The sequence below is a fragment of the Thalassophryne amazonica genome, chromosome 23 (genome assembly GCF_902500255.1).
Source record: "Thalassophryne amazonica chromosome 23, fThaAma1.1, whole genome shotgun sequence".
Classification (NCBI taxonomy): Eukaryota; Metazoa; Chordata; class Actinopteri; order Batrachoidiformes; family Batrachoididae; genus Thalassophryne; species Thalassophryne amazonica.
Genome location: NC_047125.1, coordinates 15,028,619 through 15,055,065, shown reverse-complemented (window position 1 = coordinate 15,055,065; position 26,447 = coordinate 15,028,619). Strand labels below are relative to the sequence as shown.

Below are 26,447 nucleotides of genomic sequence, written 5' to 3'. Positions count from 1 at the left end.
TTTCAACTAAGGGAGATTTCTGCTTCACTGACTTTCAATAAATCCCCGTGACCCTGCGGGCCGACACCTGGTGGTATTTCTCTGAGCACCGTGGTGGACCCAGACACCACAATGTCATTGTGCAAAAGACACACAACAAGAAAGAAACACACTACACCACTGTGGATAGAAGCTATTTTAGTAATAAAGTTTATCAGTGTGAACATTACTTGGTGGTATATTCAATTGAATATAGGTTGAAGAGAATTTTCAAATCATTGTATTCTGGTTTTTTACAATTTACACAATGTCCCAATTTCATTGGAATTGGAGTTGGACATAAAAAAAAAAAATGTATTAAAATGTTTCCCTTCAAACTCAAACCATACAGTATCACATTAATCAATGCACTTGTAAAATTTCTACTGCTCAATCCTGTCTACCTTCACCAAAGAAAAATGCATTAAACTGCAACAGGGCATAGCAAAAAAAACAAAACAATTAGTGCTCTCTTCTGCAAATTTAAGTTTTGGGGAAAAAAAAAAAACAAACAACAGTTAAGCGAGATGACAGCAAGCAGATTGCAATAGGCAATTGTTAGCCCAAGGAAATTGGCCACAAATATTCCAGATGGTGGTAAAACATAAATTCCACAAGTTGCAAAAAATCTTACATTACTATAAGTTCAGTAATTTTCCCTCTTCACAAAACAACAATGGAGTTGAAATAAAACAAGATGCACTTGTAGTGTCCACTTTCAGTTTTAATTCAAAATGTTGAACAAAATTTTCTACATTTTCAGAGCCCATAAGCACTTTTTCCTCTCAGTTTTCTTCACACAATTCCAAAAATGGACACACAAGCATTTCATTTACAGTGAGGGACTAAAATGATGTGCAAGTGTTTACTGGCAAGTTAGATTGAGGTATTTCTTGGAACACCCTTTGGACAGGACCAAATGAGATGCAGGACTGATTCTATTTCCTAGCTACCTCTGAAAAGTCTCACAGTTGTCAACTGTCTGCTATAACATCACCAATATTTGAAAAACACAGCAAAATGTGTGTATGGTACTTTTATTGGTCATTGTTTTTGAGGATGCACAAGCAAATTTCGCTGTGTTGATTGCTGTGCAATGACAATAAAGGTGATTCGGATTCTGTTTCTGTTTCGGATGCTGTCACCGTGACTACGTATGAAATCAAACATCTGGTCAAAAGCAAGAGCAAGAACCCTCGCCGCCCAACCTGACCATCAAGGTCACAAGTGCTCACAGTTCACTGTGTAGACGCTGCTGCTTCAGCACAGGTTGGCAAGCGACAGGAGTTTGGAAGTCCATGACATACTGGCATTTAGCGGGTTCCTTCACCGATCGCAGGCTGGTCTCCGTTCCACATTGGAATGTCACCTTAGACAATAAAAAGTGATAACCAAGAAAAACTGAATAAATACATTGATCGACAAAAGTTACAAGACATACAGACAGATTCTTTTCATAACTGACTTATATCACTTTACCTTCACAATTATTTCACTGGTTGAGTCTCCTTCCATCCACCTCCCTACAAACCTCCCTCCATCTCCCCAACAATCCATCTCCGTGGAGCCATCATCAAATCTGGCTGGCTCTAATTCTTCTCCCACTATCAAGCATCCACTATCAAGTGCTTTAGAGGTAAAGTTGTGGACTTTGGACTATGCTAACTGAAAGCCAAGCTTTGTTAGCTCAAGGAAAATCGTGTGGTTGGAAAGAGCAGTGTCACATTGACTGTTAGGTTCCTCCAGGTGAAAAACCAGCCACAAAAAGACCCTGTTAGCCAGACAACAAGCCACCGAGAAGACATACAGGATGAAAAAAACAATCAGCCAAGAGCCAGCACAACTATATGATATGGACATGGAGGCTATTTTTGGGTCTAGTACCGCGGGAGTTGTAGGCAGACTAATTAATTCTCATCAAACAAATCAACTACACTGATGTTCGACAGCACTACTGTCAATCCCGTACTTGAACTTGACACTATTAACAGATCACTTTGTTGCCTTCTGTAAAAGCGCAACAACAAACAACCTGTTTTACTTCATGGTAACCCATCCTACTGCACCCGATAAGGACAATTCCTCCTGCAAACAAAACACACCTGACATGGAACCTGACAGATATTGTGCTCAAGTTTCAAGTGGTGATTGGACTTTGTCCACCTTTTCTGTCTTGCCTGTCAGGTGGAACAACAGTAGACTTGCCTTGGTGGGTGGAAAGCATTCCTGGTGTTCAGAGAAGAATACATGACTATCGCATTGAATTATAATTTCACACAAAGTGCAGCAACAGTGTAAATTCACTCAGTTTTGCACCCGTCGTAAGTCCTGCGTCCTAACACACTGGTAGCTCACACATTTTGTTTATGTCATTTCAAAAACAACAAATACAAAAACATATAAAGAATTTCTAACATTATCTTCCTCAAACTCAAACTGAAAGCAAACCTCTACAACTTGATAAAACCTGTAGTTTTCTTCAGACTAGTCTGGGGATGTAAACATGAACCTTTCCAAATCACTGATTATGTCTTCGACTTTATTTCCATCAATTATGAAGAAATACAAAAGATTATTTCACCAGAACGTCAGATCTAGGCTTTCATCTCAGCAACTAAAACAGGACGATAATTTAAGGACGATAACTTTAGATTTACTTATTTGTATATGAAATGGCATAACAAATTTTAACAAATTAAAAGGTGTGAAATGCCAAATGTTTTGACACTTGGCAAATACTCCGTGACATGTATTTTTAAATCATCCCGCTGTCACTCAGAAAGCACAATTAAGATGTTATTTCAATCCTACAGGCCTTGACTCAACAATAAAACGTTGGTGTCATTGTTAGTCTGTGATTCAAACAACATGTTCAGTTTAAACCTGAGCCAAATATTTTTCGTCTTCTACTAAGGTGGATTATAACTTTGCGTGGTAACCTAGCAGTCAATGTGACACCAATTTGAAAATGCAGCTCTTTCCAACCACACGTGCAGTACCTTGACATGTCCAATCAGATTTCGGTGGAGTCCATTGCAACCCCGGCTCCACTCATGCCAGGAGGTGTACAACATTTGACATTTTGACATTGATTCACTGAATTCAAAATCCCTGCCACTGACTTCCTGTGAGAGTCCATGGAATCTCATCTGTCATTCCAGCAATTGTTTGACATTTCCTGTTTCACTGTGGACTCAAAATTTGGCTCTTCCGGTTTGGGACTCCCTGTACCATAGAGCCAGCTTCGCACCACTGCGTGACACTTCAATCGTATTACTTGATCATTTGATTCTTAAATGCGCCACAATGAAAATACAAAATACATATTATGTTTAACAATTCATTTCATTTTGCTGAGTTTCATCATCACAGCACCATTACCCATGATATGATCAGTTGTACCAACATTTATTTTGTTTTTCTCTCCTCCTCTTTCTGTGACAACCACTCACACCTCCTCACAGACTTGCTCAGACACCAGCTCCTAACTTAGCCGAAAATTTCCTGGCCAGGACATTTTAGGCTAAGTTAGGAGTTCGTTCCCCATCAGGGAACACCCGGGACGTGCTGGAGGGATTCCTCATGCGCTCACCTGTTAAAGTACAATGTGTTCTTTTCAAACGCTAAACTGTGGACTCACCGTTGTAGCACGTGAACCACCTTGCCAGCAGGGTTCTCCATTTTCATATATCATCTTGCTATAGTGGTTTTGCGATGATCCCGCCCACATCCCCCACTTCCTGAAATGAAAAAGGACAAAAATGCTTTTTTAAGCACATCTATCGGCAGGATGGCCGGTTTGGCAGCAAACCTCCTTCAGCTCAAAAACGAGGTGAAATATTAATTACCAATTTGTCAGAGTTAATTCTGTGAACAGTAACACACGAGGGAAGCAGACGAAAAGAAATATGCCACAACAACCAGATAAGCTCATCTCAAACAAGGCCGCGTTTGCCCAGTGCTAACTAATTATATCCTGACTAACATTTCAAAGGGAATTGGAGAAAACCAGAGTAGAACACCAGCAGAAAGCCATTCCAACACAGTTTAGAAGACTGACATTACTTAACCTTTATTCTATTTAAGTGCTTCTTTCATCAGGGCCAACAAGGTCACACGGTGGATTTTTTTTTCCCTCAGCAGATTAAATAGACAAAATGAGTGCAATACTTTCAGTACTTCATTGGAGAGTTTTCATTGTGTGTGAGTTTACTTGACTTTTTGTGTGGGTTTACACCAGCGTTCATGTCTGAGAGTTTTCCAACTGACCAAAAAAACACCATCAATTCATTTCCACTCATTCAACCCCAACCTTTACTCTGTGGCTGTCTTCAGGTATCTGAGTGACGCGTGCGGCTTATTTAAGATGCCTCGATTGGTCAGTCGGAGGCGAATTGCTTGTACAAGCGGAGGCTGGCCTCGGCCCGAGCGCCTCTCCTCTTTCCTTCCGGGTTTCTTAATTGGATTTTAGCACTCCGTTAGCGCCAGGAGGCCCTCAAATGGACTGCTGTCACGGCTGGAAGATGCCGCAAGTGGAGAAAGTGACAGCGGCCACGGTTCTCGCTGTGGCTGAACCGGTGTGCATCGCCTCGCTGCCTGCTGCCCTCCAATGTGCACAAGCTCATTTCCTCACCTCACCTTTTGTTCCAATCCTTCGTCTCCATTCTGGTTCTGTCAGCCTCTCCTGTGTCTCACGAGGCAGCCAAACCCTGTCAATTAGGCTCCGGGTTACCTCAGAGTGGGCCAACACACCCCGCTCGTTTGAACTCACACGAATCATGAGGTGGAATCTTATTGGCAGATCATTCCCTGTAATAAAAACCTACCCCAAAATGGTATTGACAGACCCTTTTACACACAACTACAACCCTAACCCTAACTACAAGCAGCTGTCAAGTTGCAAAGGTTATATTTTCACTGTAGTTGGACATAAACACTTTTGAACTTTAATCTCTCATCAACCAGAGGCAGCCCTTGAGTGGTCTGTAATTTCTTTCAAGATCAAACCAGTTAGGCAATCAGGATCAAAAATGACGCTGAGACTCAAAGATCAGAGCCAAAAACTAACAACAATTATCAAATACCTGATATTTTACAAAGAAAATGTAAGTCCAACATCAGCCCTGGCACTCATTGCTGCCAGTCCTCATCTCTGGATTCCATAGCAACAACCACATGAATCCAGCTTGAAAAGGACACCAATCCCACACAGGTTACTTCCCCAGCCAAGGCCGTTAACATTCTCTACCTTCTATTCTATGGAGCTACTATTTTTATTCTACATTCTTTACCTAATCTTGTTGGACTAAGACTGTGCTGATTAAGTGTGTTGTCCAAGCAGACAAATGGTTAGCGTGCACGGGATTCAAACCCAGCTCCACATATTGACATGCCAACTTCCTACCCAGTCATTCACCTGTTCAATCAATCAAATCAAATCAATTTTATTTATATAGCGGCAAATCACAAAAGCCATACAATAATTACAAAAAAACCCCAACGGTCAAAACGACCTCCTATGAGCAAGCACTTGACGACAGTGGGAAGAAACCTCCAGCAGAACCAGGCTCAGGGAGGGGCAGTCTTCTGCTGGGACTGGTTGGGGCTGAGGGGAGAGAATCAGGAAAAAGACATGCTGTGGAAGACAGCAGAAATGCAGAGTGGTGCATACAGAGCAAAAAGAGGTGAATAAAAAGAAACACTCAGTGCACCATGGGAACCCCCCGGCAGTCTAAGTCTATAGCAGTCTAACTAAGGGATGGTTCAGGGTCACCTGATCCAGCCCTAACTATAAGGAAAGTTTTAAGCTTAATCTTAAAAGTAGAGAGGGTGTCTGTCTCTCTGATCCGAATTGGGAGCCCGAAAGCTGAAGGCTCTGCCTCCCATTCTACTCTTACAAACCCTAGGAACTACAAGTAAGCCTGCAGTCTGAGAGCAAAGCGCTCTATTGGGGTGATATGGTACTATGAGGTCCCTAAGATAAGAAGAATTTTAAATTCTATTCTAGAATTAACAGGAAGCCAATGAAGAGAGGCCAATATGGGTGAGATATGCTCTCTAGCTGCAGCATTTTGAAGTAACTGAAGGCTTTTCAGGGAACTTTTAGGACAACCTGATAATAATGAATTACAATAGTCCATGAATTAGCTTTTCAGCATCAAGACCTTTCTCATTTTAGAGATATTGCGCAAATGCAAAAAAGCAGTCCTACATATTTGATTAATATGCGCACTGAAGGACATATCCTGATCAAAAATGCCTCCAAGATTTCTCACAGTATTACTGGAGGTCAGGGTAATGCCATCCAGATTAAGGATCTGGTTAGACACCATGTTTCTAAGATTTGTGGGGCCAAGTACAATAACTTCAGTTTTATCCAAAGCTTTATGTCTGAAAGACATTCCTGCAGTTTAACTAATTGGTGTGTGTCCTCTGGCTTCATGGATAGATAAAGCTGGGTATCATCGGCGTAACAATGAAAACTTAAGCAATGCTTTCTAATAATACTGCCTAAGGGAAGCATATATAAAGTGAATAAAACTGGTCCTAGCACAGAACCTTGTGGAACTCCATAATTAACCTTAGTCTGTGAAGAAGACTCACCATTTACATGAACAATTTGTAATCTATTAGATAAATATGATTCAAACCACGGCAGTGCAGTGCCTTTAATACCTATGGCATGCTCTAATCTCTGTAATAAAATGTTATGGTCAACAGTATCAAAAGCAGCACTGAGGTCTAACAGAACAAGCACAGAGATGAGTCCACTGTCTGAGGCCATAAGATGATCATTTGTAACCTTCACTAATGCTGTTTCTGTACTATGATGAATTCTAAAACCTGACTGAAACTCTTCAAATAGACCATTCCTCTGCAGATGAATTTTTGAGAGAAAAGGAAGGTTGGAGATAGCTGGGTCAAGTGATGGCTTTTTAAGTAATGGTTTAATTACTGCCACCTTAAAAGCCTGTGGTACATAGCCAACTAACAAAGATAGATTGATCATATTTAAATAATGGTAGGGCTTCCTTGAGCAGCCTGGTAGGAATGGGGTCTAATAGACATGTTGATGGTTTGGAGGAAGTAACTAATGAAAATAACTCAGACACAACAATCGGAGAGAAAGAGTCTAACCAAATACCGTCATCACTGAAAGCAGCCAAAGATAACGATATGTCTTTGGGATGGTTATGAGTAATTTTTTCTCTAATAGTTAAAATTTTATTAGCAAAGAAAGTCATGAAGTCATTACTAGTTAAAGGTAAAGGAATACTCGGCTCAATAGAGCTCTGACTCTTTGTCATCCTGGCTACAGTGCTGAAAAGAAACCTAGCTTTACGGAGGGCTTTTTATAGAGCAACAGACTCTTTTTCCAGGCTAAATGAAGATCTTTTAAATTAGTGAGATGCCATTTCCTCTCCAGCTTAGGGGTTATCTGCTTTAAGCAGTCAGGCACTTCTGATTTAAGGCTCTCTTTTTCAGAGGAGCTACAGCATCCAAAGTTGTGCTCAATGAGGATGTAAAGCTATTGACGAGATAATCTATCTCACTCACAGAGTTTAGGTAGCTACTCTGCACTGTGTTGGTATATGGCATTGAAGAACATAACAAAGAAGGAATCATATCCTTAAACCTAGTTACAGCGCTTTCAGAAAGACATCTACTGTAATGAAACTTATTCCCCACTGGTGGGTAGTCCATTAAAGTAAATGTAAATGTTATTAAGACATATATTAAGACATATCATATATGTTCTAAAGTGAGTATGCTAAATGAGTCTCTTGAAGTAAACACAAACGTGTTTTGTATGGGTCCTTCAACTTTTAAGAAAATAAGACATAAATGTGCACACAATCTAAACCTCCTTGTAAAGAAAAAACAAACAAACAAAAAAAACACCTACACTGAGTTAGATAATGCATCTGTACAATTAGGTTTATTGTGGATGTAACATCGTCATGACTGTTCAGATGTCGGTGGAACGGTGGACAGCATCATTTCTCTATATAATAGATGTTTTTCCTGTTGGCCTGATATAACATCGTGCATCTCCGCACATACATGGATCATCTTTCACTGTCCATCTTTCAACATCATTAACATCATTAACATGGCGTGCCAGCGTGCCAGTGCGGGCCTGATTGGTGGATTGCTGCAGAGAAGGCTGTTCTTCTGGAAGGTTCTCCTTATCCACAAAAGAATACTGGAAGCTCTGACAGAGTGACCATCGGGTCAGCTCCCTGACTAAAGCCCTTCTCCTCCAATTACTCAGTTTAGACGGGAAGCCAGCTCAAGGAAGAGTCCTGATGTATACAAACTACTTCCATTTCCAGATGATGGCTGCCACTGTGCTGACTGGAACCTTCAGAGCAGCAGAAATGTTTCTGTACCCTTTCCCAGATTTGTGCCTCAAGACAATCCTGTCTCGGGCATCTACAGACAATTCTTTTGACTTCATGCTTTGTTTGTACTCTGACATGCACTTTCAAATATGGGACCTTATATGTAAACAGGCGTGTGTCAATCAACTGAATTTACCCCAGGTGGACTCCAATTAAGCTGTAGAAACATGTTAAGGATGATCAGTGGAAACCACATGCACCTGCGAGCTGGATGAGAGGGTTAGTGATCGCATGGTAATACAGGTATTACCATGTAATACCTCCATATCATCGACAGAGCATTAAAAACCAACTCCATGACTATGTACAATCTACATGAATGTTGCATAATTTGTATATGCCATAGTCAAGTAGACTGGTGCCACATTCACCACACCGCAGAAAAACACTGGATCCTGGATCGTAACCACCCAGGCAGACAACCAGTCCATTGCCACATCTAAAAAAAAAAAAAAAACAACCTTCCATGTGCCACTGCCAAGTCCTTGACCTTCTCCACCTGTGGGAGTCATCTAGGTGCTGGACCATGCACAGAGAAATGTGCCACATGACCAAAATGCACTGCTAAAGGTCTACGCGACACTGGCTCCATGGTGGAGCACCAATCTGAACGGCATTATGAGTCAAGTTCAGAGTTTGCTCATGCCAGCACCAATCAGTGATGCTCTTCTTCAACCTCCCCACCCCCCATTGTACCAAGCACTTTCATAAATTATTATTATCAAAAAGGGCACATTATGCAGCATCTTCCAATCACTTTTCTTTTCACATATGAGCTTTTTTCCCATTTATTTCAGAGGTACAGGGTAGAAGATCCAAATCTAACTAGCTCCACACAGCAGGAACATAAAACACCAAATGGTTAGCTGGAGAAATTGCAAGGTTTTTCAGCCAAACAGCTAGATGTTATCATTTTATGCCGCCATTCTGGTGACAATTTGTCTCCTTGCCCTGATATTTACTATAAATCCCAAACAGGCACAGCAGGCTCACGCCATTTCATGTGCACTTATAAAACAAACTCAGCCTACATATTTCATCAACACCTCCTGACAGATATGATTTGGGGGCTGATGTCAAACCGAAAATCAGTATTCTGTTAACAGCACACTTGCGCCTCATTAACAACTGGGCTAGACGTTGCCATGGTTACTCAGCCAAAAGGCCACTCGGGGTTTCACCCGACCACTTTAACCCTGTAATCCTCACCTCAGACACACAGGAGTTATTAACCCTCGCCTGGATGGTTGTTCAGCACAGGAACCATATTGTGACACACACACATTGAAGCATTACTTTTCTTATAAACTCGCATGTTGCCCACAGGGATCCTCGGGCTCTAGACTGGGTAGTGTTTATAAAATAGGTAGCAGACATTTTTACAAGGGTGCTAATAAATTAAGCAACTCTTGTATATAATGAGTTGGAATGACGTGTGAGTCCAAAATGTTTTTCAAAAAGCAATTTTTATAAGACACATTCAGCCCTTTAATTTTCTGTTAATTATGTCATTTTTTAATGTTAATTGACTGTATTAATGTATTTATACATTGTTTAGGTTCTTGTTATCATACACACACTATTATTACTATCATTATATTACTATTAGTGTTATTACAATTTTATTTTATTACTACTACTTTTTTGTCATTTGATTTTTAAATGGACCACAATGGAAATAATTGATCTTGCTTTCTTGTGTCATCCATTAAGATATTTACAATTACATTATGTACTTACACTGAACTTACTAAATAAGATAACGCACGCACTCATGCTTTTAATATAAAGATGATTTAACACCCCATGCTAGAATGGGCATGTGAGTCCAGAATGTAGTTAGCAACGTCAGCTAATATTCACAGTTTCTCCAAAAAGATTTGTCCTAACAATGTTCTGTTTTGGCAGCATTCATCCTTCACCCAAAAGACAGAAGCATACCAAACAGCAAATGTCAGCTCTCCCCAGTTTCTCCATAATCAAAGTTACACACACGTGTGCACACAGAGAGGTTTTTGTCTATTCCGCATTCTGCTGCAAGCAAGTGCTTCCAACCGCAGACATGCAGAAACAGAGACGGTGGCGGAAGACATCAAACGCAATACTCTTCTCACTCATGGGACCGGAAAAATAACACTGAACTAAACTGACTTAAACCAATTGAACCACTAACAGCACTGTTAAACTAACATGAACCACAATAACATTTAAAACCACAAAACCCCAAACTCCCATGGTGCATTGCAGCACTACATCCATTGTTTACTTGTGAGCTAAAATTGCTATTTCGTCAACAAAATTTTCCATTGTCAAAGCATTCATTCTTGACACAAAATACATAAACATACCAAACAGCAAATGTCAGTTCTCCCCGTTTTCTGTGTGATTGATGCCACAGAGGCTACTTGCTATTATCATATAGATTAGCTAACAGTAAAAACAGAGCCACAGCCAGCCTCCGTTACCTGGAAACAGAGCAGCAGCTGTTGCAAATAGACTGCATTTATATCGCAGTTTCCATCTACATCACACGCTCAAAGCACTTTACACATCAATGCCTCACATTCACCCACATGTCTGGCTGCTACCATGCATGGCGCCCACTACGCACCGGGAACAACTAGGACCTTGCCCAACAGCCCTTAGTAATTTTCCCGTCAGGCTGGAATTTGAACTGAGGATCCTGTGGTCTCAAGCCCAACGCTTAACCACTACACCGTCACCTCCTCTGTTCCCAGGTAAATAAAAAAGTGCGTGTGTGTGGGGGGGTTCCCTCTCTTCAATTATGGCACTTCAGCAAACAACCTTGACAGTCTGAAAATGAGCACATCAAGTAAAATGCTTCAATATATAATTATGCTCTTGTTACAATGGATCTGTCACTATTGTGGGTTAAAAAAAAACCAATTTCATTTTTCAAACACCTATCAAAACAATTAATGGACGGCTTTGATATAAACATGAAAGGGAGCAACCCTCCACTCATTAAGTGAGCATACTCCAAAAACAAAACAAAAAATCAGTGGAAAGCAGAACAACATTGAATTTGTTTTCATTTTACACAAATTACTTCAATCAGAAAAATAGCAATTTATTTTTTATTATTATTATTATTATTTATTTTTTTTTTTTTTTACATTGCTGATGTCATTCCTGCAGATAGCACAGCCCATGTCAATGACACTTCAATTTAAACAGACAATTTTCAATAAAGCCAAATATTGAGCTTTTAACAAAAAAAAATAAAAGGTTTTTAAACAGAATTGTTTTGGGAGAACTATCCTACGGGTTGTCACAGACCTTACACTGAGCAGCCTCTATTGGCCCCCATTTGTTTATTTCGTAATGCAATGGACTGGAAAAACTGACAAAGTGATCACATTTTCTGGAAAAGACATTTTTGAATGTAGGGCATCACTACCCTGACATTGCACTGCGCCAACGCTACATTTCCACATACCGCTGTATCCTTGACAAACTGTTTACCCAGTTATTTCTATGGAAGCCTCCCTGAAGTCTGATGTAGACATGATTCACTTTGAAAAAAAAATACCTATGCAGTGGTTTTTCAGAGACCATATGCACTTTGTACCGGCTTTGAAAAGCTAGCAAGTTTTGGAAGCTAACAACCTTGGGAAGCTAACAACCTAGCTCCTTCTCCTCAATTGCATAACTGTTGCACAAAGTTGTGAAGTTATAAGTTCGAAAACACACTACTTTCATGAGTTTAACACATTCTGAATGCGACTTGTGTTTTTCTAGCTACATCACCTGCATCGAAGCCAAATAAAAGTGAGCTGACCGCTACAATTCCACACAGGTGGATGAAAAAAAAAACTGTTGTACTCTCACAGAAAGGCATTTCTTTTGCATTAAATATTAGAAGGTGCACTGCACCATTTTTTAAACAGTATGTGGAAACCAAGTGCAAATGCAATGCATATGCTATTATACGTTAACCACATCCTTAACAGTTACGGAATGTGTTCCTAATGCTGCATTCACATGTTGATGGTCGAAAAACAGTCACACTAGTTGCTATACGGAACGGTCTCATTTGAAAAATATTTTTGGAAAAATTAGCCATTTTACCCAACCACTAAACAACAGACACTGAGCTGCAATGCACCATGGGAGTTTGGGGTTTTGAGGTTTTAAACAGCATAACTTCACATGGACAAATTGTCCATGTTTTGTATTTGGCTGCAATCACTTAAGCAGTTGCAAAAAGTGGAATTTTTTCAGTTCCCAATGGAGAAGGAAAGACAAGTCAAATGGAAGGCATCATGTCACTAAGAGTTAGCCTACACAGCAAACAAGAGTAGCTGTGTTCTCTCATCTGATTGTTATTTTCATTAGTTACTTCCTCCAAACCATCAACATGTCTATTAGACCCCATTCCTACCAGGCTGCTCAAGGAAGCCCTACCATTAATTAATGCTTCGGTCTTAAATATGATCAATCTATCTTTATTAGTTGGCTATGTACCACAGGCTTTTAAGGTGGCAGTAATTAAACCATTACTTAAAAAGCCGTCACTTGACCCAGCTATCTTAGCTAATTATAGGCCAATCTCCAACCTTCCTTTTCTCTCAGAAATTCTTGAAAGGGTAGTTGTAAAACAGCTAACTGATCATCTTAGAAATGATCTTCTTATGGCCTCAGACAGTGGACTCATCTCTGTACTTGTTCTGTTAGACCTCAGTGCTGCTTTTGATACTGTTGACCATAACATTTTATTACAGAGATTAGAGCATGCCGTAGGTATTAAAGGCACTGCGCTGCAGTGGTTTGAATCATATTTATCTAATAGATTACAATTTGTTCATGTAAATGGGGAATCGTCTTCACAGACTAAGGTTAATTATGGACTTCCACAAGGTTTTGTGCTAGGACCAATTTTATTCTCTTTATACATGTTTCCCTTAGGCAGTATTATTAGACAGCATTGCTTAAATTTTCATTGTTACGCAGATGATACCCAGCTTTATCTATCCATGAAGCCAATTAGTAAAAAACTCAGATAAAACTGAAGTTATTGTACTTGGCCCCACAAATCTTAGAAACATGGTGTCTAACCAGATCCTTACTCTGGATGGCATTACCCTGACCTCTAGTAATACTGTGAGAAATCTTGGAGTCATTTTTGATCAGGATATGTCATTCAATGCGCATATTAAACAAATATGTAGGACTGCTTTTTGGCATTTGCGCAATATCTCTAAAATTAGAAAGGTCTTGTCTCAGAGTGATGCTGAAAAACTAATTCATGCATTTATTTCCTCTAGGCTGGACTAAAAAGTTCCCTGAAAAGCCTTCAGTTAATTCAAAATGCTGCAGCTAGAGTACTAACGGGGACTAGGAAACAGCATATCTCACCCATATTGGCCTCTCTTCATTGGCTTCCTTTAAAATTCTTCTTCTTACTTATAAGGTTTTGAATAATCAGGTCCCATCTTATCTTAGGGACCTCATAGTACCATATCACCCCAATAGAGCGCTTCGCTCTCAGACTGCAGGCTTACTTGTAGTTCCTAGGGTTTGTAAGAGTAGAATGGGAGGCAGAGCCTTCAGCTTTCAGGCTCCTCTCCTCTGAAACCAGCTCCCAATTCGGATCAGGGAGACAGACACCCTCTCTACTTTTAAGATTAGGCTTAAAACTTTCCTTTTTGCTAAAGCTTATAGTTAGGGCTGGATCAGGTGACCCTGAACCATCCCTTAGTTATGCTGCTATAGACTTAGACTGCCGGGGGGTTCCCATGATGCACTGAGTGTTTCTTTCTCTTTTTGCTCTGTATGCACCACTCTGCATTTAATCATTAGTGATTGATCTCTGCTCCCCTCCACTTTTTCCTGATTCTGTCCCTCAGCCCCAACCAGTCCCAGCAGAAGACTGCCCCTCCCTGAGCCTGGTTCTGCTGGAGGTTTCTTCCTGTTAAAAGGGAGTTTTTCCTTCCCACTGTCGCCAAGTGCTTGCTCACAGGGGCTCGTTTTGACCGCTGGGGTTTTTCCGTAATTATTGTATGGCTTTGCCTTACAATATAAAGCGCCTTGGGGCAACTGTTTGTTGTGATTTGGCGCTATATAAATAAAACTGATTTGATTTGATCTGCAAAACCGCCTCAAGACATTTCAGCTCTGGGTCATAAAACAAACTGCAACACATGTCCGCTTTCCCACCGCATCATCACTTTTTGTTTGTATTTTCACTTTGTTTGCACGCAATTTGGCCAAAAACTCAGAGAAACTGCCATGTTTTTCCCCCTGGAAGTTGAGAAATTACATCATATGCGTCACATTTTACCTCTTTTTAGCGCCCTCCCTCAAACGAGACTGCAGTGCCCAATATAATCTGTCAAGAGTCAAATGTCAAAGTAAAAAAAAAAATATGCAGTGAAACAAATGTCAATCTCTCTACACCCAGAAATGCGGTCTTTCCCAGACAAAAGCCACAACACATGTTGGGAATCTTCGCAAGTGCATTTGTTTCTGCACATGTAGCAAGAATTTGCAGCAGACTTGATATCAATGCTGTCAAATTACATTGCGTATATTTGTGTTCTTTGTGCAAACATTTTCTTAATTTGACAGATGTTTTTGATGCAACTGTTGTTGAATTGATGCAGGATTGTTTTTCCCACCCAAATGTACCATTTTCTGCATTTGCTGCTGGTATGGCCTCTTTACTTTCTTTAACAAAAATAAAAGTTGAACATGTGGTGTGTTACTGGTGTGTTAAAGAAAAGAAAATCCTCAAAAAAATAACCATTTATGCAGAAACAACACAGGGCTGAGGAACTTTGCACATTAATAAGTCCCTTCGGCTGCTCCCTTGTTTGCACTCGGGGTCGCCACAGCAAATCCGAGGTTGATCTGCATGTTGAATTGGCACAAGTTTTACGCGGCATGCCCTTCCTGACGCAACTCCACAATTACATGGAGAAATGTGGCAAGGGTGGGGTTTGGAACCGGGAACCTTCCGCATGATTCTTTTCATTCATTCACAAAACACGGATATCAACTATAACAGGACTTAGAACTACAATTTAAATTTAAACAAGTATTTTAGTCAACCAACCAGATGCGCAACCAGCCCAATCCTGCCCAATTCTCCAAAACAGCCAGGTGTAAGGTGACCACCACTGTAGCCTTTTCCCAGCTACTACTGGTTGATTTTTAATACAGAATCAACAATCTGGAAATTAGAAACGGCTACCAGATGCTCAAACAACATTCCATCTATGTTTTATTTTCCTCGCGTGTTAAAATGCCACAAATACTCTGATTTTATTGACGCCCTTTGTGCCGCCTCCTGAGTGAAGGCGATGAGATTCGTCATTCCCCGATTCAATTTCAGATTTCTGTTTAATTACTTTCTGCGCCGATGTAACCGGCGTGCATTCCTCAAGTTTTTACAGTAATAATCTCACCGCTCCCTCGTGATTGCCGCGCCATAAAATCACCACCTATTGAGATAATTAGCTATGGCGCTGCTCTTCTGTTTATGTATGTTGCAGCCGCTGCAGAAAACTGCAAGAGAGCGGTAATTAATCTCAAAAGTCGAGGTGGTGTGGAACATTTTCCATCTTCACATCATTCCTTTTTTGGGGGGCGGGGGTTGTTTTTTTTTTTTGCCCCCATGAAACAGCTTCAGATGCGCCAGCTGCCCTCACGGAGAATCGACTTATTGATCACATTTCCATATTACCAAGGCCACAGAGTGGCGTTTCTTCTTTCTGTGGTGTGTGTGTGCCAGTAAGTCTGCTCAGGTGGAACATTGAAAGCTACAGAATCTCAAAGGACTCCGACAGCCTGCGGGCGTTCACATCACTGCACCTGGAGATTTTCTCTGGATCCGTTCTGTAGATTTTTTTTCAGCTTTTGAGATTCTTGCCAAAAACAATGTAGGGTCACTGACTCTGATTTTACAGGGAGTCTGCCAGCGCGTCTGAGAATAGGTTGCGCGTGGAGCTCAAAAAGCAGGTCTTTGAACAGCACGCTGCCACCTATTTGTATCTTTTCTTTACAAAGAAAATTGTGCCCAGTGTGCATCCAACTCTCTCTGGGACCGCTCTGTGCTGTCATTTCAAATGCCCGGCTCCTTCACGGCGGTCATACATGCGCCGTGTTTTCAATGTTGCTAGGTTACCTCATTTCGCCTGTTTTTTTGTTGGAAAAATCTGCTGTTCAATACAGTGGACGGAGGCAGACCTGTGGGTTTGAATACTGAGCGATGTGATCCTGCAAGAGTGACTGACGGCACTAATCTGCTTTGATATTTGGTTTCCGTTTCTGCCGCATTCACATATCGACGATATGCAGCAGACAGTACAACAGATGTGCCTCTTTTTTTTTTTTTTTTGTTTACAGCAAAACGACAATGGAAATTTGGCTGAGATTAACACACACAGTGGTGCAACAGGGTGGCTCTAAATGTCACTATCTTGGCAGTAACCGACTCCGGCTAAGTCAGAGCCAAACCGTAACTTGGTAAAGAGTTGTTGTTGTGGGTGAGACCGGCGTGATTTAGATAGGATGAATGAAGCCCAAGTCCATAGGATTACAAACAGTGACCTCATATAGCCCATAAATCACCAAGCTATTGCTTCCTGCTAATTTTGATAACGGTACTAACACACAAATTCTATAATAACATTTCACTCAATACTCAACACTGATTTCCTACATGGTGCGTTAGTACAATCACATGGATGCTTAGGAGGAAAAAAAAAAAAAGGCAGCAATGTGATTCATCTATGATATTCAAGACAGCAAAGGTTTCCCCGAATGCTGTCGGAAAACTGAGGGGGGGTCTGGGGGAATCTCAGGGGGATGGTCCACCCAGGAAATTTTAAGAATATAAGTGCCCTGTGGTGCATTCTGGTGCATTCTTTGGACTAAATTTGGACCTAAACAGCTGTTAAATTTCTCTTGTGATCTCACGCAGGATGGCACAACATGTTGTGCCATCCTGATGATCGAAGCATGTACAGAATCTAACAACACAATAGTTTACAAAACAATGCTAACACAGAATAACCATATCACCACCTGTTACCACCCGCACAAAAATGTTTGAATTCTAGAAGCTCTGAAATGCAATCTGGGACTATTCCAGACAATAAACTGGAGTGAGCACTTTGGTGAGAAAAAAACACAACTTTCATTATTCAAATTCATTCCAGTAGTATTCTGCTCTTACTACGATGCAGCAGTTTTTCAGCTTGACAGATAGTCACTGAAGTAATTAACACATTGAAAATATGGTATTAAACTGAAATAAAACAGGGATGAAGTGGAGGTGTAAGAGTCACTAGGTGTTCACAGGAAACACTTATTTCTAGATTTATTTATGTTCATTGTGAGTTAGTTTTATATTTTCTGTTGTGTTTTTTTATCAGGTTCTTTTTGTCTCTTTCTGTAAAATTCTATTGTAGCATTATTAGTTATTATTACTATTATTACTGTTGTTGCTATTATTATTATTAAAATATAACCAAAAATACAGTTAAAAATATTACAATTTGTAATACGTTTGACTCTTCTACGACAACAAACACAAACAGCACACAAACATGCTGAGATCCAAACAGCTTAATGCTAACTTTAACATTGAAAATGCCATAGACATGCTAACACGTTAGCATTGGTCCCATTTTAAATTATAAAGTACATCTATCAACTGTTTTAGAAGACCATAGCAGGTTGGTTTAACATAAAAAAGGTAAATATTACTCACAGACATGTGCTCTTTGGGGTTTTAGTGGGAAAAAATGAAGATAAAGCGAAATAAAACCAACGAAGCAGCGGGTCGGATCAATGCTTCATTGCTTCAAGCTTCAAAGAAGAGCCGCACTGCAGAAATGGTCGATTACAGACCCTGCAGGGGTTCTGTAATCAACGTAGAGACACGATCATTTTCCCGACAAACACCCCAAAAACAACAGCCGCTCTGAAGGACCAATAAGGGAACCATTAAGCAAAAAGGCTATTGATGTCGACGGATCGAATCATTTTTTAATGATACCCAAAGAGAACCTTACTAAGCATTACATTTATCATACAACAATACCAAAATATCACAGAATGTACTTGTTTAAATGATATCAGCGTTAAATTATTGCCATACCTGTATTTATTCTGTATAATATTGGAAATAAACGATGAAAAACTGACGCGGTAGAAAATTTGTTGACCAATACTATGAGATTTGGCGCGGGAAGCAGGCGGGAAATTGTCGGGAACATTGAGACATTGCACATTTACTACCTTAGCAAGAGCATTCTTTTAGACGGCAATAATTTACAAAAAGACGGAAAACCGTCCAAAGATGGCGAATAAGCATCCTTGACAGTTACCTGCACTGTCAGATATTTGTAATAAACTGTTCCGAAAATGTAAACGCAGTGGAGCCCACAGCAGCTTGCAGCCACTGCTAGTGGTTAGTGGACTTGAGACGCACATAAGCAATCACTAGCTTAATAATTTGTCATAACATGACAGCTTAATATGGGTGTAAACTGATGACATGCATAGAAATTCACAACCCCCTCTGTACTGTTGTCATAAACAAGGAAACTCACTATCAAGGCCAAAACCGTTTCTCTGCAACATGTTTATTCCTGTTGTGAAGCTGGACATTGTAACACAGCAGTGGGGGGGTGGTGGCATCTATGAGCAATGACTCGCTTTTGGAGCCAGCCTCAAGTGGCCATTCAAGGAACTGCTACTTTTGGCACTTCTGCGTTGGCTTCATTTTTCAGCACAAGAGGTTGCTACTTGGTTCAAACCTTACCTTGAAATTTGAAATACATTTTATTTGAAATTGTTGGTGACGTACTGAGACTACATTTTGCACAGGACGTAGTGTCTTAATTTTGTTACAGACTCCGGAACAATGTCCCAAAACACAAGTGTTCCAAAGGCTCCAAAACGTTCCAAAACAGTGATTGGAGTTTGCCATTAATAATTTGCAGCATTGACCAAACATCATCCACAGCTGCACGTTCTATCAGTACTTTAACTCTGGTGATATCTTGGCTGTGCGTTCAGGGTCATTGTCCTGCTGAAAGACAAACCGTCGCCCCAGTCTGACGTCAAGACTATTTTGGAACAGGTTTTCATCCAGGATGTCTCTGTACATTGCTGCATTCATCTTTCCCTCAATCCTGACTAATCTCCCAGTTCCTGCCGCTGAAAAACATCCCCACAGCATGATGCTGCCACCACCACGCTTCACTGTAGGGATGGTGCCTGGTTTCCGACAAACATGACACCTGGCGTTCACACCAAAGAGTTCAATCGCTGTCTCATCAGACCAGAGAATTTTGTTTCTCATGGTCTGAGAGTCCTTCAGGTGCCTTTGGCAAGCTCCAGGTGGGCTGCCATGTGCCTTTTACTAAGGAGTGGCTTCCGTCACTCCAGGCTTGATTGGTGGATTGCTGCAGAGATGGTTGTCCTTCTGGAAGGTTCGCCTCTCTCCACAGAGGAACGCTGGAAGCTATGACCATCGGGTTCTTGGTCACCTCCCTGACTGAGGCCCTTCTCCGCTAATTGCTCAGTTTAGACGGACAGCCAGTTCTACTACGAGACCTGGTGGATCTGGACTTCTTCCATTTACGGATGATGGAGGCCACTGTGCTCATTGGGACCTTCAATGCAGCAGAAATGTTTCTGTACCATTTCCCAGATTTGTGCCTTGAGACAATCCTGTCTCGGTGGTCTACAGACAATTCCTTTGACTTCATACTTGGTTTATGCTCTGACGTGCACTGTCAACTGTTGGACCTTATATGTAGACAGGTGTGTGTTTTTTCAAATCATGTCCAATCAACTGAATTTACCCCAGGTGGACTCCAGTTAAGCTGTAGAAACATCTCAAGGATGATCAGTGGAAACAGGATGCACCTGAGCTCAATTTTGAGCTTCATGGCAAAGGCTGTGAATACTTATGTACATGTGATTTCTTCATTTTCATTGTTTTTTTTTTTTATATAAATTTGCAAAAATCTAAAACTAATCAGTAACAAATAAAAACCTTTTTCACATTGTCATTATGGGGTACTGTGTGTAGAATTTTGAGGAAAAAAAATGAATTTCATCCATTTTGAAATAACACTGTAATATAACAAACTGTGAAAAAAGTGAAACGCTGTAAATACTTTCCAGATGCACTGTAGCAGAATCCACTAATCATCCACCAGGCGGCAGACACGTCAATGCAATCTTAAATAAGTGAAACAAAGTTGCTTTGTTGACTGATCTGGTGTATCAAAATTAACTACCAGCAAAACATTTCATCCTCTTTCGGCGCTCTTTTAATTTGGTAAGTTACAACATGATAGCCTTTCTTTCTTTTCAGTTATTGCTTACACAAACTGCCTGGAATGTGCTAACCCACTCAGTCATCCACATTTTTCCTGTACAAGCCCTACATTCTTACCACCACAGGGAATAACTGGCGTGACATTACAGAGAAAAATGAAACTGTAACATCCCTAAAAAGTTGACTTCTTGCACGTACGTACAGCCACTTATATCATTTGTAGCATTTCCTGGTAATAGTTTCCTTTTCTAAAACATATCATCTGAAAAATCTTTCTGTTCTTGCAGTTTATATATGCTAATCCATTCATGTTTGGCCCGTTGTGTTTTCATCTCGTCTGGCTGACACTGTGTCATTTTCAAGGTTGAAGGGTGAACAAGCTGCTGGCTGGGCACTGCATAAATCTACCGCTGCCTTTTCACCTTCTTAACGTCGATGAGTGAAAAGCGGTTTGACCCCAAACACAATAGAAGGTCTGACTCCCTTCAGCTTTGCAGGGCGGCACATGCCGACCCCGTGACCTCAACGGCGTGGCCAAGTGATTTCCCTGGAGGCTTGAAAACAACCTTTAAAATAAAAAAAATCAAAGGATTCCTCGCTCCACCACAGCTACATTAAAATCATCTATTCAACATATGTTTGAATTTCAGCCTTGTCTGATTACAAAGGTCTTAGGTCGGTTCTTTAAATCTAAATGCTTCACTTGTGTCTATTTTAATCATCTTTATGTTGTATGGCTGGGGGGGCCTGGCTGCCTTTTTGTTTCTGTCTTTTGTCCTGTCTTTTGTTTTTCCTTCCAGGTGGCTTGCATTTGGGACTGAGTGGCTGTGTAGCTGAGTTTATCAGGACCTCACCCTGATCACCTGAGGCTGATCACCTGCGGCTCGTCAGGACTCACAGCTGTGGTGCATCTACATGGATTGGAACATGGTGGCATTTAAGACTGGAGTACACAGTGTGTATTTGCCAGAGACTCGACCTTGTGACCAGACGGGTGAGATCGTCGTCTCGGGAGCCATCTCGTCATCAGTGGATGCAGAGAACGTCCAGGTTTGATGCATGGTCTGTGAGTGAGGTCTCACGCTCGTCAGCACACTTCCTGAGGTACGTTAGATTTTGTGACTAACATTTATACAGTCAGTAAATGTGGTGTCCCTCACACCTTTATTATATTGAGCTGTATGTTGGTCGTGTAATCAGCTTCCTCTGCAGTGGAGTTTTGTGAACTGGGTGTTCCATGCCTGCAGGGTGGGAAGCTGATTAGTAATTAAGCCAGGAAGTGTTTGCTGTTTGTGCACCTTTGAGCGTTCTCTCTGTGTGTAGAGTGTGGACTCGCATAATGATTCCTTCTTTCACAGACTCGGTTTGTCGCGGCCACCTGGGGGGTGTCGGCGGGGTCCTTGGGTCCGGGTTGGTTCTGGCTCCGGACCGTTGGCGCTGCTGGGAGCGCACCGCAAAACCACCACGCCAGACCGCGCACTTTTATATTTTTTCACAGCACTGTTATGTTCATTAAACTGTTATCCTTTGTACCGTGCTCTGCTTATTTTATACTGGGTCCTTCAAACGCTGGTCGGTTCTCCGGGCTGCGTCCGACACATAACACATTATTGACATTTGAGAGCACCAATTTAACAATATTTCTGTTCCAAATCTGGCCAATTCTACATTAGTACCAGGAACAATAAGAGGATTAAGGCTCTTGTCCAAGAACCCTTAGAGATTTTCTTGTCTGATGGGGATCTGAACAGAGGATCTTCTGGTTTCTGATGTCCTGTTACACTCCACCAGCACCTGATTATGACTAGTCCTTACATTAAACCCAAATGTGTTCTGCAGGCCAAGGACACCTACATGGTATATTAATATATAATTTGCTTTGTGTGTTTATTTAGTGCATTAAACAAAGTTTAATCACTTGAACCTCATTATTTGCCTCTTTAATTTGCTATAGTACCAAAGGCTGGACACACACACATACATATATGTAGATATTCGTACAAAATAAATTTCTGAAAATGACCAAATCTTCACAATGGAGCAGCAACACAAATTAAACGATTAGTTGGTTCCCGGAGGGAAAAATGCTGTCAATTTTCTGCAAATGAAATATTAGGATTTCATTTCAGCTCTACATCCTTCACTACTAGACTGAATGCTGTAAACACCGTTTGCCATCCCGTCATTGTGTCTGTTGCACGCGGGCGGTGGCGGCAGCAGCGGCCGTTATTATGAAGATGGATGACGCTGTCACAGTGGGATGGTGTTTGTCGCAATGCAAGCATTTTCCCCCACAATATGATCAGTATTGTCGCTGGTGTTATTGTGACAATAGCCATTTTGGGACGCAGTCAAGCTGCTTTGGACGAAAGGCGGCAAAAAGGCTAAAGAGGAAATGGAGGCATTGCAACCCGCGGGTGAACACGGGCTGTATAATATCTACATTTACAGATAATTGTGTGCATACAGTGTGGCTGCTGTGCCTTATCAAATCTTTATGGCAGCGTGTGCAGCCACAATGGAAGCGAAAGCGGCTAGAAAAGTGACTCACGGGCTGATTTATTGTTCCTTAAGAACATTTGTACAGTTAATGGTTTAACGCCACCCAAGCAGCAACACCGAGCATGAAAGGCGGCTAGCGCTCAGGGAACAATTTTAACTTTTATGAGGCCTGGCACACAAATTGAGCAGCGGGGTCATAATTACAAATCCAGCAGGCCGCAAGTCACCACCATACTGATGCCACAAACCAAGCGTCTTAACCGCTGTGCTGAGTTAATGACGAGCCACGTGCGTTAATGCCTTTGTTTCCATACGTGGCTGTCGTTTAGGACGCTGGAGCCGGCGTGATAAATGCTGCCGTTTTAGTCGGAGCCCTCCCCTCTACCCCCTGCACCTCCTCTGGGGATGAAGAAGATGTCGCCATGCAGATTGATATCAGCCGGGGTAACCACATCCTGCTCGCGCTGACTGATGGTCTGTCTGGATGAAAAAATGAACTTTATTCCCAGCACGCTAGCTATGATTCATGTACCGACCCTTTCGCCTTTTCTCTGACACCCTCGCCGGAAACAGTTTGCAGCATATCGCAGCTGCCCACACCCAGAAACTACACCAGAAGTTAGCTTCAGTTTTCCTCTCAACATTCTTTAAGTTGAGTCAGAGACATGTCTGACCACGGTTGCGTTCCGTCCGTATCACGAGGACTGACAGGCAGGCAGAGGAGCGCGGGCCGCATTACTCACAGTTAGCATTCTGTTCATCTTCTATGCTGCGCTATAAACACGATGGAACTTTGCACTTTTTGCTCTCAAACTGGGTGGGCAGTGCATGAAGTGACAGTGCAAGAACACGTCCCTGCTTTAGACTCCAATTAGTTTGGCGTCTGACAGCGCGACAAAAAACCGATAACTGCTCAGAAATCATCCCCAGTGTGTCTTAAAAGTCTCACGCCAGCTTTAAAAAGAAAACAAGTATGAAGGCATCATATCTCAAAGGACACTAAATGTTTTGACACTTTGCCGGGAGGCTTTCGTGCTTTTTTTCGACCTTTATGTTGTCCGATGTCTGTTACAACAAAAACAGACCTGCAATTGAGTTGGACTCTTTGGGGAGGAGTTGCCGCAAATCTGAAAAGCTTTTGCCCCCATTGAAGTGTCAATATCAGTAGAATAGTGTTTTCTATAATTGCACTCCATAAAACTGTCACATCACTGACAGTAACAGCTAATGAGACGGTGAAAATGGGCCGAATGGCCATGTCTCGTAATTATTGCCTCAAATCTAAAATTCAAAGCTTGAAAAAATAGAAGAAAGACGAGTAACCTTTTGTCTCCGTCTATATCACGAGAAACACGAAGGAAAAGTGCAAAAAAGTTGGCGTGATGGCCAGAAAAATGACAGCTATGTCAAAATTTTGCATAACAAGAAAATTATACATTCAACATTGAGCATTTCAATTCAATTCCCAGAGACTGAACATGAAAGCAAATAACTGGTGAAATAGTGGGACTTACAAAGCAATTTGAACCTTGTTACTGTAAGCCAAAAAGTCAACAGGGTTCTTGGAGTCAGGCCACCAAATATACAAGTATATACATAGCGTGGCTTTCAAAAAAATTAGGCCCCTTGGTACTTAACACATTTTAATTTTTTTATGCCATTTCAAACACAAAAAGTAAATCGGGGTTCTCAATACAAAATTTCTAATTTTCTCTTCCTTAACCTCAAACCCAAAGCAAATCTCTCTAAATTGATATAAATGAATTAAAAATATAAGTTTTCTTTCATCAAAACATCAAATCTAGGCTTGCATCTCAGATGTACCTTCTGGCAAATTTGCAGCTGAACTTTCAAGTCTTCTTTTTAAGAAAATCTTCCTCTAGAAGCTGTGTAACTGATGATGCAAAATGCAAAACATGCACTATGCATAATTTCTCCAATCACAGCCAGAGAAACCTATAACGTCTTCTGCATTGTCTGGGTGGCTTGGTGGCTTTCCTCACTCTTCTCCTTCTTGCACAGTCACTCAGTCTACACCACACAGATTTACCATAGAGTGCCATACTGTTTGTATTTCTTCATAATTGATGTAAAAAAGTCCAAGACATATTCATCCATTCATTCATTCATTCATCTTCTACCGCTTAGTCCAATTAAGGGTCGCGGGGGGCTGGAGCCTATCCCAGCAGCCATAGAGCACGAGGTGGGGTACACCCAGGACAAGACGCCAGTCTGTCGCAGGGCCGCAAACAGACAAATAAACACAGACACACCCACACACACACACACCTATGGACAATTTAAAGAGTCCAATCGACCTAACCCGCATGTCTTTGGATGTGGGAGGAAACCGGAGCACCCGGAGGAAACCCACGCAAACATGGGGAGAACATGCAAACTCCACACAGAAAGGGTAGTTGTAAAACAGCTAACTGATCATCTGCAGAGGAATGGTCTATTTGAAGAGTTTCAGTCAGGTTTTAGAATTCATCATAGTACAGAAACAGCATTAGTGAAGGTTACAAATGATCTTCTTATGGCCTCGGACAGTGGACTCATCTCTGTGCTTGTTCTGTTAGACCTCAGTGCTGCTTTTGATACTGTTGACCATAAAATTTTATTACAGAGATTAGAGCATGCCATAGGTATTAAAGGCACTGCGCTGCGGATATGTCATTCAAAGCGCATATTAAACAAATATGTAGGACTGCTTTTTTGCATTTACGCAATATCTCTAAAATCAGAAAGGTCTTGTCTCAGAGTGATGCTGAAAAACTAATTCATGCATTTATTTCCTCTAGGCTGGACTATTGTAATTCATTATTATCAGGTTGTCCTAAAAGTTCCCTAAAAAGCCTTCAGTTAATTCAAAATGCTGCAGCTAGAGTGCCGACGGGGACTAGAAGGAGAGAGCATATCTCACCCATATTGGCCTCTCTTCATTGGCTTCCTGTTAATTCTAGAATAGAATTTAAAATTCTTCTTCTTACTTATAAGGTTTTGAATAATCAGGTCCCATCTTATCTTAGGGACCTCGTAGTACCATATCACCCCAATAGAGCGCTTCGCTCTCAGACTGCAGGCTTACTTGTAGTTCCTAGGGTTTGTAAGAGTAGAATGGGAGGCAGAGCCTTCAGCTTTCAGGCTCCTCTCCTGTGGAACCAGCTCCCAATTCAGATCAGGGAGACAGACACCCT

General features: G+C 41.2%; 1 protein-coding gene across 1 annotated transcript in view; it reads right to left on the bottom strand.

The window, feature by feature from the left end:
- Window positions 1-725: 725 nt before the first annotated feature.
- Window positions 726-26,447, bottom strand: part of LOC117505150 (glucosidase 2 subunit beta-like) — a 248,340-nt gene continuing 222,618 nt past the window's right edge. Inside the window, exons 13-14 of the mRNA XM_034164700.1 lie at window positions 3,659-3,758; window positions 726-1,387 (exon numbers count right to left, since the gene is read on the bottom strand). Of these exons, the coding sequence (XP_034020591.1) occupies window positions 1,250-1,387; window positions 3,659-3,758 (238 nt within the window). The 3' untranslated portion in view covers window positions 726-1,249. The remainder of the gene's footprint in view (window positions 1,388-3,658; window positions 3,759-26,447) is intronic.